The sequence below is a fragment of the Dromaius novaehollandiae genome, chromosome 10 (genome assembly GCF_036370855.1).
Source record: "Dromaius novaehollandiae isolate bDroNov1 chromosome 10, bDroNov1.hap1, whole genome shotgun sequence".
NCBI lineage: Eukaryota > Metazoa > Chordata > Aves > Casuariiformes > Dromaiidae > Dromaius > Dromaius novaehollandiae.
This window is the reverse complement of record NC_088107.1, coordinates 11728850-11744893: the sequence shown is the minus strand read 5'-3', so window position 1 is coordinate 11744893 and position 16044 is coordinate 11728850. Positions and strand designations below refer to the sequence as shown.

Here is a 16044-nt window from a genome sequence, read left to right as displayed (position 1 = left end):
CTGAAAACGGACAAAATTCGGAATCCAGCTGGCTGCAAAGCAGGCTGAGCTACCAAGAAACAGGCCAAACAGCCAGCGAGCGCGGGGCCTCGGCTCCGCGGGCCGGACACAGCGGGGCCTCGTGGCGCCCAACGCCGAGCTGGGCCCAGGCCATGGCAGCTGGGAGGTGGCCGGGAAATGGCCGGAGTCTCCCTGCGTGGCCACCTTGCCGCGTCGGGCAGCACAGAGGGGATCCACTGCCATGCTGCGCCAGGCCTGGGCTTCGGCCCTTGCACCCTCTGCCCACCGCTTTTCACCAGTCATCTTCACCTCTTTCTAATCCCGCTGCGAGGCCCCTACACGCGCCCCGGGCGCGGCTCCCAACTACCTATTTTCATTTTTTCCCCCAATTTCGGCTGTGTGAGGGCCGGGCGCCCCGCCCCGCCCCCCGCGGCCGCGCCCCTGTTCCCGCCCCCGAGCGGCGCCGAGCCAATGCGGACCGCGAGCCGCCGTGACGCGCGAGGCTCCGTCGCGGCGGAGGCCGGTCGGTTTCTGTTTCGCTGCGCGGCGGCCGCCGCCATCGCCGCCGCCATGGAGCCGCAGCCCGACAGCCTGGAGGGCTGGGTGGCCGTGCGCGACGCCGCCTTCGCCGAGCCGCGCCCGCCGCGGCTGCGCTTCCTGGCGGGCTGGAACGACGCGGAGGGCAAGTTCGCCGTGACGTGCCACGGGCCGGCCCCGGCGGCGGGGGGCGAGGCGGCGGCGCGGCAGAGCTGGGCCGGCCTCTTCTCGGCGCAGGCCCTGCTGGGCGTCCACCGGCAGCTGGCGGCCGTGTGCCCGCGCCTGGAGCCCGCCTTCCCCGCGCTGCCCGCCGCGCCGCGCGGCGCCGCTGGAGGGCTGTGGGCCGCGCTGTTCGCCGGCGGCGCGGCGCCGGGCGAGGCCGAGGCCGAGGCGCAGGAGCTGTGCCGGCAGCTGGAGCGCTACCTGCGCTGCGCCCTGGAGCTCTGCGGCGGCCGCGTGGTGCTGGACGCCCTCTTCGCCGCCGAGCGCCGCCGCCACGACGACGACTACTACGAGAGCCTGCAGGAGCTGCGCGGCAAGGCCCTGCGCGGCCACCTGGCCCGGGCCGAGGAGGCCCTGCGGCGGGTACGGGCCCGGGGCCGGCGGGGCGCGGGGGCACGCGTGGGGTGCTCCTCGGCGTGTGCGAGCACGGCCGTCCTGCCCTGCCGCCGCTCCGCTGCTGCTCGCTCGCTCGCTGAAGCCGCTCAAGAGTCGCTTGTGCGCAGGTGACGCGATGCAAGGTGGCCGGCGTCGTCCTGCTCACGGTGTCACTCACGTGCAGGTGACGCAATGCAGAGTGGCCGGTGGCGTCCCGCTCGCGGTGTTGCCGGCATTCAGATCAGCGCCGACACAAATGCTTTGGTCGGTCGGAAACGGCCAAGTCAATGTGCTCGAACATTGAGCACAATCAGTCTTTGTAATAAAGTGGGGATTAAGCGAGCTCCTTGTGGGCCGTAAGTATAAGATGTCGGGGCGCTTGCTTAAGCTGCAAGTGCTCCTGCAAAAACACATCGCTAAAAATACCCAGTGGCGTTGCGTGCTGAGTGGAATAGCAGCCCGGGAGGAGAGTACAAATAACTTTCCTGTGAAGGTCTCGGACTGCCTTCTTGCAGTGATGCCTGTAACTGGGGGAGTCTCTGTCAAAAGCTGCTTAATTAAACCAAGCCAATCCATAGGCCTGTACCGAGTAGGTGTTCTGTAGTCAGGAAAATGTGTTTTTTTGAAATGTACGATTCTGGCCTCATGAATGCATAATTATGATACTAGCCCTTTCTGTCTTTGTTACTGTAAGTTCCTGCTCGCTCTAGGTGTCTAACTCGATTATTTTTTTTCCTTGTATTAAGCACTCTGTTTCAAGGATGGTAGCTAGTGCATTAGGACATTGCTATGTTAACATAAGGTTTAAAGGCAGTTTAAGATCACTAGTGCTGTTGCTGCTAAACCTTTTTTGCTCTACCTGGCAGAGCACATTGAAAGGCGTTTTATGAAAATGATCCTACTTTGGGATGAAATTGAGACAGTTGGCTTTAGCTTAGTGTTTTCTATTTCATTGCTTAACAACCATAACGTGATTCCCATTCCTTCTCAGAAAGACAGTTTTTAAAAGGACTTTCATTTGCATGAAGTTCATACACAATGTTGTACACAAAAGTTACGATTTCTGTACCTGAATGACTGTAACAGGCCATGGCCCAGTTAGAAATACATTCTGGCCCTTCTGCTCTTTTGTAAGCAGCACAGAAGAGTGAATAGCTCTGTGGCAGTTTGGGATTTGATGGCTAAGTATAACTTAGTGCCAGTTATCCTGCTGTTATCAACTATATATTAGATATGTCTAAGAATGCTTTAAACAGTACTGTTGTATTTCCAGGCGTCACAAGAACATAAATTCATTATATACAGTGTAGACCAGGTTACCCAAGACCTGCAGAGCAAAGCCAGAAATGAAACCTGTATCTTTTGGCTCCAAACTAACCTTAAATATCAGAGCATCTTCATTCCTTGTTTATATCCATGTCCTCCTTAGATACTTCATCTTCTGGAGTAGATGACTAGAGATAAAAGGAGATGCATTTGTAAGGGTGCAGAAGTTGCCAGTGTACGACAGAGGAGAGGAGCGGTGTGTAGATGTTTCCATTTTGTGTGTCTGTTCAAAGATAACAGTCCTAAAATCCCAAGAGCAATACCACCACCACCACTGGAGTCATTCTGGCTCGTGGTGAACTGGAGTTCTATTAAAAGAATAGCAAGTTATGTAAATGCAAGGATTTTCCATAAAAACTGACAATTTTCTCAGGAGTAGACTAAAATTCCCCAACTACTTCTCCTCTCCCTAGAATAAACATCCTCCAGTGGTGACCATGACCCTCGCTCCTTGTTTGAGTATGAGAACCAGAAAGTGCATGAATGTGTTTTGCTTGGCTTTGACATTGGAAAAAACAGACTGTTCAGTTGCTGCAGTTGGACCCTAGGACGGTGTCTGAGCTGCCCCGGGCTCCTGGGATGACCGGGAATGTTGCGGTTCAGGCCCTCGTGTTCCCCCATCCTGCCTGTGCCAGGACCAGGGAGAGGACGCGCGGGCAGGCAGTGGCCTCATGCTGACTCCTCCGCCCTTCCTGGGGGGATCCTCCAGCTGGAACCTGTGCTCCTGCTGCTGTACCTGGCTCAGCTGGCAGGAGCAACCATAGGGTTTCGTGCCAGCGCTTTTCCGTTGCAACATAATCAGGCCCATGTTTCAAAGTGTTTTTTCCTGATTGTCACAGCACTGAGCACCTTCTGTTCCCTCCTCTGCTTCTCTTGAGGAGCTGCAGCACAAACTATATCCTTTCCAGGAGGTGTGTTTCTCACTGGAGCTTACCACTGGGTCCTCAGCTGCCTCTGTCCTGGCACGTAGATCACACCATGGTCTCTATTACCTGCTGGCAAAGAAAAATCTTTGAAGCTTTGATTGATGCTAAGTAAACAAAATGAAGGAAAGTTTCCAAATCCATATTTCCTTATAAGGGCAAATGAATACCTTAATTGAGCACTGACCTATCAGTAAGAGAAAGTTGGAAGAATTACAAATTATAAAATGTTGTATTTCTAGGACTGAGATTGGAATAAACTATTATGAATTATAAAAATGTTAAAGAAATTTAACTGCAGGGTATATCAGGGTAGAAATCTGGTTCTGAATTCTTATTTTTAAATGAAAGTCTGATTTTCCCATGCTTGAAATCAGAAATTCTGGATCCAGAAACTCATGTTGTTTTAGAAGGCATTTAGTAATTGTGAAAGAGATGCAAGAACTAGTTTAAGAATGCCTTACTTGTCCTTACAGTATGTGGACTTCCCCTGCGAACCATCTGTATTTATAAAAAGTCAGCTGTGCACAGCTATCAGCATTTTTGCTGTGGAAGGCCCTAGGCATGAGTCCCCTTGCAGTCGCCTAATGCAATATGCAGCAATTAGTGCCCGTCAGGGTATGTTGCTGATGGTGTTTCCCGCTGGGGATGGTTGCTGAGTGCTTGGAGCAGTCCTCCCGCCTGATGGGAAGCCTTGGCTCTTTCATCTGGTGATAAACGACAGGTTCTTTCCACCAAAGCTCATCAGCAGTCAGCACACACAAATGCAAAACGCAGCCAAATCAGACTTACCTTTTATCCTTCTAGGTTCTTCAGCAGCATAAAAGTGCTGACACAATGGTGGCTTTGATGAAGGTTTATGAAGAAGAAGATGAAACTTATCAGGACTTGGTTACCATGGCAACGCAATTCTACCAGTTTTTACTGCAGCCGTTCAGAGATATGCGCGAACTGGCAACCCTGTACAAACTGGAAATCCTGGTAGGTCTGCCCTTACGGAAGCACAAACTAAAATGCACATCACTTGTCAGTTTGCTCATTTAATTCTACGTGAATCTTAAACTGGAAGCCCATAGCCCCAAGAAAAGTTATGATGCCCCTGAAAAGACAGCCCTCTGCTATTTTGATTTTCTCTTAGCTATTCTGTTAAAATTATAGCAAGCTCCTAATGTTGTAGAAAAGAGCAGAACAGTTGTAAGTTAAGACTCTAAGTTTTCAGACACCGAAAGTCTAAATCTGTAAGGGTAAAACAGCTAGTATGCTGCACTGAAAGTTAAAATGAAAATTGGAATGGATTAAACTAACTCAAAGTTTTCTTCTGTATAAATAACATCTTAAAAGGAAATTTAGGCTCATTTAAAATTTATTTCTTAAAAGACAAATTGGATACTAGTCTTGTACCCACATACCCTCTATCAACTTTCTGTGGGCTTGCAAATATTATCTTATGTTTCTCTTCTATATCCCTGTTCCTGTGTGAAAGAACTGCCAAACAGGGGGACCTGCCAGGAGTGTGCTGTCAACACATGGGGGAAAAATAGAAGAGAACATAGCACGTAGAAGAGTGCGTCTGAGTTGCTTTTAGTAACAACTAGAAACGTTTCAGACAGACGTGATGTTTAAGATGAGGGTTTACAAATATTTTAAGAAATAAATTAATCCAAAGCGAATGTTAAAGTCATGACAAGTTCAGCATTAACCTGGAGAACGCGGAGCAGGGTCTGGACAGTGACTGGCATTGTGACGGGTGAGGGAAGGTCAGGTTTGCCACTGTGCTCTGCCTCGCTTGCAGAGTCCCTCAGTATACTGTAACATGGGCTGCACTGCTGTGGTAAGCAGTTGATAATTGAGAATTTTGTCTCCTTGCAGAAATCTTTACAGTATGATAAGCTGGGGCCTAAAAGAATAGCAGCTTTGCAGAAGGATGCTGAGGAATGGACTAAGCGGGCAGAGGATGCTGTGTGCTCCATTCAGAATATCACTGTGAACTACTTCAAGGAAACTGTAAAGGCCCTGGCAGGTAATCATAGTGAATTTCACAATTCATACTCGTCTTTGGGGGTTAAAAAGCTCTTTTTATCACCTTTGCTGTTCTATCTCTGCAAACCCTGAGGTTAGGATGAGTGTCCAGCATAAGAAATAAGTATTTTATTCACCTAGACTTACATCTTTTAACCAACTTGATTTACAATTTGCGTTGGCTTACACACAGATGTCGTCATGGCCTGGGAATTATGGCTGCAAACCTCTAAATAAAAAACATGCACAACTTTAACCCTTGCTGTGAAAGCGTCAAGGATTTGGGGGCGTTAACTAAGTACGTTGCTATGTAGTTGTTAACATACGTTTACATGGTACAGTTAAGTATTTGACTTCCATTTATAAAACCATAAATTCCGTCTTACAGTCTTACAATTTCAAAAGCTTCAGAAATTGTTTAATAGCATCAGCGTTTTTAGTACTGCAGCTGTAGTAGGAACACACAAGGGTTATTAGAACACTACATTTTTCATATCTTACTGCAATGTTTTAATTTGCAGCAATGCACAAACAGATGGAACAAGATCAGAAAAGATTTGGTCAAGCCACCTGGGCATCGGCTTTGCCAAGACTAGAAAACCTGAAGTATATGTTAGCTAAAGAAACCCTTCAGCATCTGCGGGCAAGGGAATTGTGTCTGAAACAGAAGAAAGCTGGCATTCAGAAAAACGTAAGACCCCTGCAAAACATGCTTTTCTGTCACAGGTTTGTGAAGGGATGATCAAAACCCACTGAAGGGGCATGGGGAGACTTTTAAAAGTCTTTGTGTATAAAACTGAGCTCAGAAGGTGTCTTTCAGCAAAGCACCCAAGTTCTGTGCTAAGCATTTTACAAAATTGTAGAGCTGACCCAAGTATTTTAAACTACTTTTTTTGGAAACAAAACAAAACAACCTAGTGTTTTCTGACAGTTTGTGAAAAAGAAATCAATTATTAATCTTACAAGCAAACAGAAAGCTTGAACTAATTGGTTTTCAGCACAGTTTTAAATTATAGAAAAATGCATATCTCCCATTTTTTAAAATTGCTCCTGCACACATGAGGATACTTAGGAAAGCTTAGGATAAACATTTTTACCGTTCAAATGCCATGTTAGAATTTTTGGTATTAACCTTTAAAACTATTAGTTGCAAGAAGATAAGACTGAGATATTATTTTAGAGACACTGCAAAAGAAAGATATTTACTTAATTTTAATATTCTGATTGTTTCTACTTGATGCCATCCAACTGCTGCTAGGAGCACCTAGCACTAATGCACTGCGCTGTATGTAATTGTTCTTAGGAACAGTGTTATTTGTGCAGATTATAACAAAGCCTTTCCTGGTAGGCTTCAGCATAGTGAACAACTATCATTAATAATAGCTTTATCGCAAAGGGTACAAATATGCTTTTAATTAAAAAATAGTTGTGGTGCTGTGTCATGCTTAGTGGAGAATACCTCTTTTTGAATGAAGCTTTTCACAAATTAAATCTGCAATAGAACAGGAAATTATTAAATTAAATAAGTCAGTATATTTTTAATTCACAGCACCTGGTTGGTTTTATATTTTCATTTGGGTGCAGGAGAAGGAAGGTGGAGAGGAAAGGGATTTTTCTCCCCTACTTTTCTTCTTGGATAGCAGCTTACTGATAGCTTTCTCTCAAGCTTGTTTGACAGACTCAACAACTTTTAAGAGCCTGATGCAAAGGCTAAGGGAGAAGGTACACAAGACAGCTTGTGCCCATCTCATAGTTTGCTGCTGGCAAAAAAGGGGAGAGGTCCTGCTGCTGGCTGTGTGTTCCCACCATTTACCTTCTCCTAGCTCTAGCTCTTGTGAAACCTCTCCGTGAGCTGATTCGATTCAGTAAGCAAGCAGAAAATGAAACCAGTTTTGTGCCAGGTTGGCGAGCTGAACTGGCTGAGCAGAGTCCAGTGAGCAGCACAGTCTGTGTAAGGTGGACTGAAGGGCAGGGGGACAAGGGAGAGAGGGAGACTTGCCCTTCCTTTGATGGTGCCCTGTTACTTGTGCATATTTTGCTATTAATGTTTTTTATTTTCTCTTTGGGACTGTATAGATGGAGAACCTTGATGAACAAGAAGAGAACCTAGCTGTAGCAGAGGAGCTGGAAATGGAGTATTATGAAACCCAACTGGAATTATATAACGTACAGCTTGAAGTATTGAAACACGAAGAGATGCTTCTTATTGTACAATTGGACACTTTAAGGAGGCAGATTAAAGGTAAGAAAAATGAACTATTTAAGCATATGTCCAAAACACAGCAGCGATATAGCCTTCTCTGGTTTTGGATTAAGGAGAAAAAAAAAAAGAGGAAGAATATTACTTCTACTCAGGTCTTGGTATTAGAAAGCATCACTGGAAAACATTGGTGCTGGGACAGCATCTGATATTTTGTCTTCTAAAAGTAATTTGATAACACAGATAAAGAAAAGCCACAGTGGTGACTTCTTGACAGCATCTGTGATATATGCATGCACAGGTTTGGCATGTGGAATAACTTTATGTTACAGATACCTGTTGCTCTTATAGGATCTGTGTACGGAAACTGAAGTTTCCTTCAGAGAACCTGCCAAAAGGTGTCCCAAAATTCATCACAGAACTATTGTAATTTAATATGTAAAAATTGCAAAATACATCCTGTTAATGACAAAAAGAGGTGATTTTAGCTAGCTGCTACTTGAGTACTGATGTATTCCAGTTTACGTGTCCCTTCTTAACATATTTATGACCAAATTAGGCAGCATGTAGTATGTAGTAGCATGTACCATGTAGTATACTGTGAAGTAAACATTGCTTCTGCTTGTTACATAATTAAAACCTGGTAAATAGGAAAATAAATCATCCAGTGCTGATCAGAACAGTCTTCAGTTTTCCAGGAAAACTCCAGTCAATGAAGGTAGGAGTTAAAGCACAGAGAGACATTTGAAAGAAGAAACTAAATAACAGCAAATGCTAACAGCATAAATTTGATCCTACAAAGCCTCCCTGTGAGTAGCATTACATGTTTGCGTAAGACTTTGAAGGACCAAGCTCAACTCTGAAGCATTACACTTTCTCATAACTAACTTGCTGCCTTCAGTGGCTTTTAAAATGTCATTACTCCTTTAAATGTTTAAATAACTGTGGCAATTTTTGGTTTTTTAAAAAAATGCCAAATGCCTTTTTAGAGAAACAGGATGAAGTTGTTTACTATGATACATGTGAAAATCCTGAGGAGCTCAAGGTCATTGAACAGACAATGGGACAACATTATGCTAACTCGTCAGAAATGACGAAGCTGAAGCGGAAGACTAAGCAGTTGGAGACAAAACGTGGAACTGTCTGTGCGAGGAGAGCCTACCTCAGGAACAAAAAAGTAAATGCAGTCCTGGAGCTGTGCAGCTTCTTTAACTGATGTCATAAGTCTTGACCCACAAGGGATGGACAGAAAACTACTAGGGAAGCTTTGGGTGGAACATACAAGATGATGTGCAGCTTAGTGCCAATGCCTACAAAACAGAAAGAGGGGCAATGTGATTTTAAGCCAGCTTTATCCTCCACTATGTAGTGCAGATGGCTTTCTAGTGTATTAATGGAGCACAAACTTACATGGGTGAGCCAGGAGGTTTTTCTCTATCAGCTATACCTCACGGAGAGCCATGCTGTGGCCAGCTGGAGCTTTGCCCTGGCAGCCTGGTATAAAGCAGCTGCAGCACAGGAGAAAACTTGGCCTGCAGTGAAGGAAGCTGCAGTGACAGAACAGCACATACAGTGATACTTAGATTACCTTTGAATGGGAGGGGAGGGAAAATTTAGTTACTGCAATTCTCTCTCTAGCCTCTCAGTTCTGTGCAAGGGACAGTTTTTTCCTTTGCTTCCAATTTGGAGCAGAATACTAGGAATAAACAAATGGGATCACAGTTGACTCTCGTGGATTTTCCCAGTGAGCTGGGCTTGCCTTACACCTGTGCAGTGCTGCTGAGGCAGAGAGTGCAGTTTAAGCCAGGTGTGTCTGACCTTTTACCCCTCACTAGTCCAGACAAAATGGGAATCTCACTGGAAATGTTTCATGAACAGTTGTTGTCTCCTACAACTGCTTTCTCAGCAGATGCTTCCTCTGCTTCCATTTTCATGCACTTAATTGCTGTCTGTTGGTTATATAACACTAAAGCCACATGGCAGACGATTTGCAAATGCTTACCCAACCATGTGGTAATCCCCCTCTGGACAGTGACGACTAGTGACTCTCAGAGAAAATACTGAAACCTGCAAATTCTCTGAGGCCCTTTATTGCTAACAGGGTATTCCTGTTAGCCATTCCTTGCATCATACCTCTGCTTCCCTGCCCTTTGTATATGGGAGCTACGGCAAATGAGGGACAGAAGGAAAATAGCCCTGTATTTCTGCAGTGCCCTGCTAACTTCCTTCTTCCCTTCTTTCTCATATTTTTGCACCCATTCCCTCCAGCTGGTACCTGGGTGAAATTTCTTCAGAGCTTGTTGCTACTTTTTTTTTTTTTTTTTTTTTTTTAAAAAAAAAAAAAAGCTAGATGTAAGACAGAGGAATCTGTTCGGGTCTGGGTACTGGGCACAAACTTTACCTGTGGGGTCTCACATCTGGCACCTGCTGTGCATAGGTATCCTCTTTGGCACAGCCAGGCACATGGTGTTGGTCACTCTAGATTGGCTTTTGTACATGAGTTAATAGCACAGACTGCACACACAGTAAATGTGAACTAACCAAGGGTTGCGTGAATTTTGCTGTTTCACCAGGATCAATGTGAAGCAAGCCATCGGCAGAGACTGCAACAGGCAGAGGAGAGCAAAAAACGCTTCCAGCAGCATCACAGCATACAGATAGTGAGTACTGAATAGCAGCCTTGCAGAATCTGGCAGCTTGTTTTCATGCACAAATGCTCATTTACATGTGTTTTACTACAGAAAAGAGACAAGCAAAAAGAGGAAGAGAAAAAGAAAAAAGCTTGGATAAGCCAAGAACGTCAGAAAACGCTGGAGAGGCTGAAAACATTCAGGGAGGCAAGTATTGTGAACTACTATACAGTAATCCTACGTGATGTCAAAACAGGGAGTCAAAAAGACTGTAAAGAGCAGAACTGGGGAAATCACTTTGAAAGAAATACCTTGATATTCCTTTAACTCTGTTCGGTATTGAATTTTCTACTTGAATGGGTGAGTGGCACAAGTCCGTGCTCTGCAGCTTTTTGTCTCTTTGGGGATGTTGTTTTTGTCAGTCCAATGGCAAAGTGACCTCCTGCCTTACCCTTTGTTTTTCAGAAATGCCCAGCTCATACTGTGCTGAAAGCATCTCCTCCCCAGCCTCTCAGTCCCAAGATGCCACGAAGCATCACCCAGCAGGCTGCAATGCTGCCCCCTTCATCAAGAGTGAGGCCAGAACTGGAACAGCCGAGGAGCATGCAGCTAGCAGAAGGCAAAGTTTTAAAAGCTTCTCATCAGAATACCCCAGCAGATATCCCTGTCCAGATTTTTGTGGCTGCTGGTGACTCAAAGCAACAAAAGCACAGCAAGGGACTGATGGACTCTCCATCCTCACCACCACCTCCACCCCCTCCTCCACCTCTTCCAACCCCTCCTCCTCCTCCCCCTTTACCTCTCCACTTCAAGACACCATCAGCAGTAGAGGATAAACCACTTCCCCTTAGCTCTGAGGTCCCTGCAATGCACAAACAGGATGACTCATTCAGGACGTCTGTAAATAATTACACAGGTAAGTAGGCTCATATCAACTGATGTTTTTCTTTCTTCCTTTCCTGCATTTTTCAGTTCTCCCTCACTCTGGTTCTGGACATTAACATTGTTTTGTAGTTTTGCTCAAGAGACCAAAGCTTTTAGAAAGCTTGGTCTAAGAGACCACATACAGTAACACTGACCACAAGTCAGGATACTAAATGATTTGGGTATCCAGTTTGATATGCTTCACAGGGCCCTGACTTTTAGTGTGTGTAACTCAACATGTTTTGAGAAGCACTGTCAATTTGGACATCCAGGTCAATAATTTTTCAGAACATTTGGACTTGAATTGCTATGCTGGAATCCTGCATTGCTCCATAAGAGTAGCCTTACAAGGTAGTTTAAACTATCCTTAATCACAGCATTGATAATTCTGCGGAGATTGCATTTCTCATGATACCACAAATGCCACTGCTTTAACAGAGGGGAAGGTGGCAGAAGTGATTCCAAGGAGCTGGGGTTTATTCACATTATCTGATGAGAAGCAACCTCTGTTTCCAGGTTTATTCTTGCCACAGTTTTGCCACTTTTGAACTGAATGTGGCGTTTTGTTTGAGGATTAATCATGTCCAGTCAGAAGGACTGCTGTGAGCATATTTGTGCTTGTATTAAGGTTATTCTTCAGTGTTAACATACTGCAGAGCCATCAGTGTGGGCCACGGACATTTATATGGTGAACATAGTCCGTGTCCACCTAGAATTTGCTTAGTCTCTAAATAAAGGTTACATAGGAGAATTCATGCAGAATTCAGCCAAGGTTTGAAAGGCAGATGGATAGCTTTGGCATACTTGCATTCCTGGGGCAAAAATTCTGCTCTGGTACACCTCTGCTTTGTTAGCAAGATCATAGAGGTGTAACTGAAGGCTGAACTCTGCAATCAAAGCACAGCAGTTTGGATGAGAATAGAGCTCAGCAATTTCCCAAGTCTGCACTGGTTACATCCTGCTAACAGGCTTATTTTTATCTCTAAAGCAAGCAGATACTCTGACTATGCCAGGGAGATTGATCTAAGTGGGAAGGCAGCAATTTTTCATTGTGAATTTTCAGAGTAGAGCTTATGTTAGAATGAAGCAGGTCTTTAAATGTGGCACATTCCTTTCCCTTTTCAGACTCTTCACAATACATCTAAGCAGCCTTTGTAACTCCCCAGTTGAGAGGCAAACCACATGCAGAAATACCTAGAAAAGTTCATGTCTTCAGTTCTTCCGAGGGTGGTGAAGGCGAAGCAGTTGAAGGGCTGAGACGCAGTCAGGCTGCCATAACAAACTTCTGTGCATCCAGTAGATCAGTGTGCTGCCTTCAGTCCGGGAGGTCCATGGGATAACTACCGCAGATACTCGTAAGAAGCTTTGATTAGCAACAGGAGTTGTACACCAGGGCAGTCTGATTGCTAGCAGAACAGCCTTGCTGATAATATAGCTAATGTTTACTGTAATATGTAGCTAATATTTACTGTCATTCACAACAAAGATTGATATCCTTTCATTATTTTTGGCTAAGGGAAATCCTTTTTTTGCTTATTGGAGGGATCCAGTTGATTGTTTGCACCTCTATTTCATCAAGAAAACTAGCATGTTAATTGCTCTAATAGTAGTCAATAATATATTGCCATAGGAACTTGCTGAAACAGCTTCATAAAGGGGTTGTTTCCAGTAACACAGGGGCTACTTTTTTCTTTGCACCTGAAAAGTCAGAAGAGGTTCATATTCTGGTGCTGAAAATATTGTCTGTAAGGTATCATCACACTCCAAGTGGAACTACTTTTATTATTTGTTAGTCTAACTGGTCTTTTACCAGGCAGCACATTTGATTAATATACTTAATACTTGCTTACTAGAAAGCTTTGTTAAGACCAGTTTGTGGATCCATGCTCAATCCTTTTCTGGCAACTCAGTCTCTGAAGGTACCACAGAATTTAGCAGGATGTTAAATTTTCACTGTTTGATGTTAATCACATAACCCTTTCTGCACTGCCCATGACAAAAATACATCTAGCTGTGAGACGCAGATGGCCTAGACCTGTGGCTGGAGGAGTCGCTGTGGACTGCTGTCCAGGGAAGCTGCCTTCCCTGTCTGACAGTCTGAAGTTAGCAACAGAATCCAACAAAAGGAATGAAACACAAATTATGGTGTGTACCAAGAGAGCCAGGAGTATGGTGTCCTTTATGGTCTAAGGTTTAGAAACATACACCTGAGATTTAAGTCATTTTGTAAAATGGAATTATTTTTTAAGTCCATACAGAAAAGAGCTGCCTGCCTACCTGCTCAGGGCCTGATCTAACTCCCACTGACCTCAGTGGTGCAGTTTTAAGCCTTTCTACTCAAATCATTTCATTTTTCTCTTCATTGAGCAAAAATGCAATTGACGGTCTCAGCAGGCAACTGAGAAAGCTAGAAGGAATGGTAGATTATTTCTAATATAGAACAAAAGACTTTTTTGGTTCAGTAATATTGTTTTGAAAGCACATAAAGCCATAATGAAAAAGAAGCATCCTCCTTTGTGTATAATTTCTTCTTTAGTGCACAACTTTGTATAATGTTAAAGAGGTGCTGGATTCTCAATATAAGGTATAAAAGCTTTAACTGCTCAGTTCCAGAACCTGGCACTGCAAAAGCTTGCAAGAGTTGGTGCCAGAACAGTTCATTCTCTTTTCCTGTCTCCAGCAAAGATGAAAGGAAGAACTGTGAACACATGGATAGAGTTTCATACCTCCAAGTGTGGTTGTCTTGTTCTTTCTTCCAATGACAACTGACTTATCTTTGCAGGAACCATGGATGAGGTTTTGGCTTCTCTAAAACATGGTGAAGGTGTTCTTCGCAAAGCAAAACAGACAAATCCCTATGCCTCTGTGAAAGATGACATCCTCTCTGCCATAAGGCAAGGAGTTAAACTAAGAAAAGTGAATCAAGATACTGAGAAACATATCAGTAAAGGATCTAGTAATGAGCTGGAGAGAAGCATTAAGGCAGTCATCCAGAGAATTAAGAAAGTGTCTGCTGATTCTGAAGAAGAGGAAAACAATGATCAGAACAGTGGGGAGTGGGACAGCTAACCCACTGAGAGTAACAGATGTACTGACTGGAACACAGTACGTGTCTCATTTTGCACATTGTAGGAGACTGTTCCTTTCAAAATGAAAGAATGGCATGATTGTGTGTGTGTATATATTCTTGTCACAGTCCAAAATCTCTTACATGGTAAGTGTCCTGCTGATTTTCTGCAGGAGCTGCAGATTCTTATTTTTGCGTGGGAAATGATACTCCAAAAATGCTTGCATTAATAGGCAGTTCTGGCTCAGCCATGCAGACTCCAGAGTCTTCACCATATCTGAAGACAGGTAAAATACTGAATTGAAACATACATTATTTTGGTTGTTACAACACAGTTGATAATACTATCAAAACAAATTTAAAGAGTGAGAAACTAACTGAAGATCTGTTTTGTGAATTAAAAGTTCAACCAAACCTGTGGTGGTAAAAGCAGTCCAGAAATCTTAGCATAATTTGAAAGCGCTCTCATTACTATCTCCATTGTCCAGAAATCCCTTTAATGTGTTGCTTGTCTCATACAGCTCACTCTCAAATAACTGCTCGATACTCCATTTATCATTATGTTGTAAAGTGTGCACTTTGGAAGGGCTTAGCAATGCTGAATGGGAAAACTAATACTAGGTTTGAAATTAACACTACTGCACTAATTACTGAAAAGTTTACTTTTTGGCTGGAAGTTTAAATGTACAATATTTTTAAAAGCTAAGTGTCTTTCATACATCCAGTTATAGTGAACTGTTGGCATAAAAGAAAGTGCCAAAATATTGTATGTTATGTTTTCTGTGATCTAGCCCTGTAATACAGAGCTACATTTCTCCACTGAAAAGATCAATACATGTTTATACCTGCTGTCATGAATTTATATCGCCTGAAAGCACTTTATAAATGGCAGTTATTTACTTTGTGTCTGGAACCTGACTATTTTAAAATTAAACTACATTGCATATATAGACTGTTTCTAGTTTGGGTAAATAGTGACAAAAATGATTCAGGTTTTTTTGGAGTTTATGACTGACTCTTAATAAAAATATATCCCAACAGAAGAAGTGGATTCAGTGTACTCTGATTTTAACAAGTGTCAACCATATAGCAACTGTGCTCTTTCACTTACAGAGTATGTAAATGCCCTTATTTTGTCAAGTATTTGTGAATTGTAATTTGATAACAAATTTGCAAGTATAGGACCTTAATTCCATGTTTTACTGTAGAGTAGCAGATCCATTTAATGAGGACAGCAAATATGTACCCAGCAGTTTCATGAGAAGTATCTTGTGGTTCATCTTTTACTGTTTCAGCACCTACTGCTATTTGGAAGGGAGGAAAAAGAAACGGTGCTTTTGTCACAGTGGGTACAGCTAGAAAGAGGAATTGTATTAATGGATCAGCATTCAAACACAGAGGCATGTTTCACAGGCTAAATTCAGACCCAAGCGAAAGGAGCAGGAGTCAGGAATAATTAATTCTGTTGCCATCAAACAGCCCGGAGCCGTAAGCAGCAGCAGACGCGCAGGTCAGTCCCTGCGCAGTGTGAGACGCGTCAGGCCCTGGAGCCACCTCTGGCGTGAGGTCTGTGCGAGGGAGCTGGCGCAGGGGAAGCCACAGAGCGCTTGCCCCACTGGCCCGGCCCCCCCGGGCGTTCTCACTGTGTCCTGCGGCAGTGCCGAGCTGCTGCGGGGCGCAAGCATAGTGCACGGTTGTGCTTCAGCTTCCTGCATGCCGGATGCCTCCCGTATGCAGTCACTGAGGGCATTTGGTCCTTGGCTAGCACAAAGCTGAGTTGAAAACCGTCACAGTGCCCAGCTGGGACAATGTCCCCGACTT

General features: G+C 44.2%; 1 protein-coding gene across 2 annotated transcripts; it reads left to right on the top strand.

Annotated features, from left to right (window-relative positions):
* The first annotated feature begins 496 nt into the window (after nucleotides 1–496).
* WHAMM (WASP homolog associated with actin, golgi membranes and microtubules) lies at nucleotides 497–15269 on the top strand. Of its 2 annotated transcripts, none has more exons than XM_064517310.1 (10): nucleotides 497–1122; nucleotides 4191–4364; nucleotides 5253–5403; nucleotides 5924–6093; nucleotides 7479–7644; nucleotides 8592–8779; nucleotides 10176–10262; nucleotides 10344–10439; nucleotides 10698–11148; nucleotides 12282–12510. In XM_064517310.1, the coding sequence occupies exons 1-10, from the start codon at nucleotides 571–573 to the stop codon at nucleotides 12299–12301; spliced, it is 2055 nt and encodes a 684-aa protein (XP_064373380.1). In that variant the 5' UTR covers nucleotides 497–570; the 3' UTR covers nucleotides 12302–12510. The 2 variants fall into 2 exon arrangements, with proteins under 2 accessions (XP_064373380.1, XP_025977114.2); XM_026121329.2 differs by lacking the exon at nucleotides 12282–12510 and adding an exon at nucleotides 13939–15269 and having other exon boundaries at nucleotides 549–1122.
* Nucleotides 15270–16044: the final 775 nt, after the last annotated feature.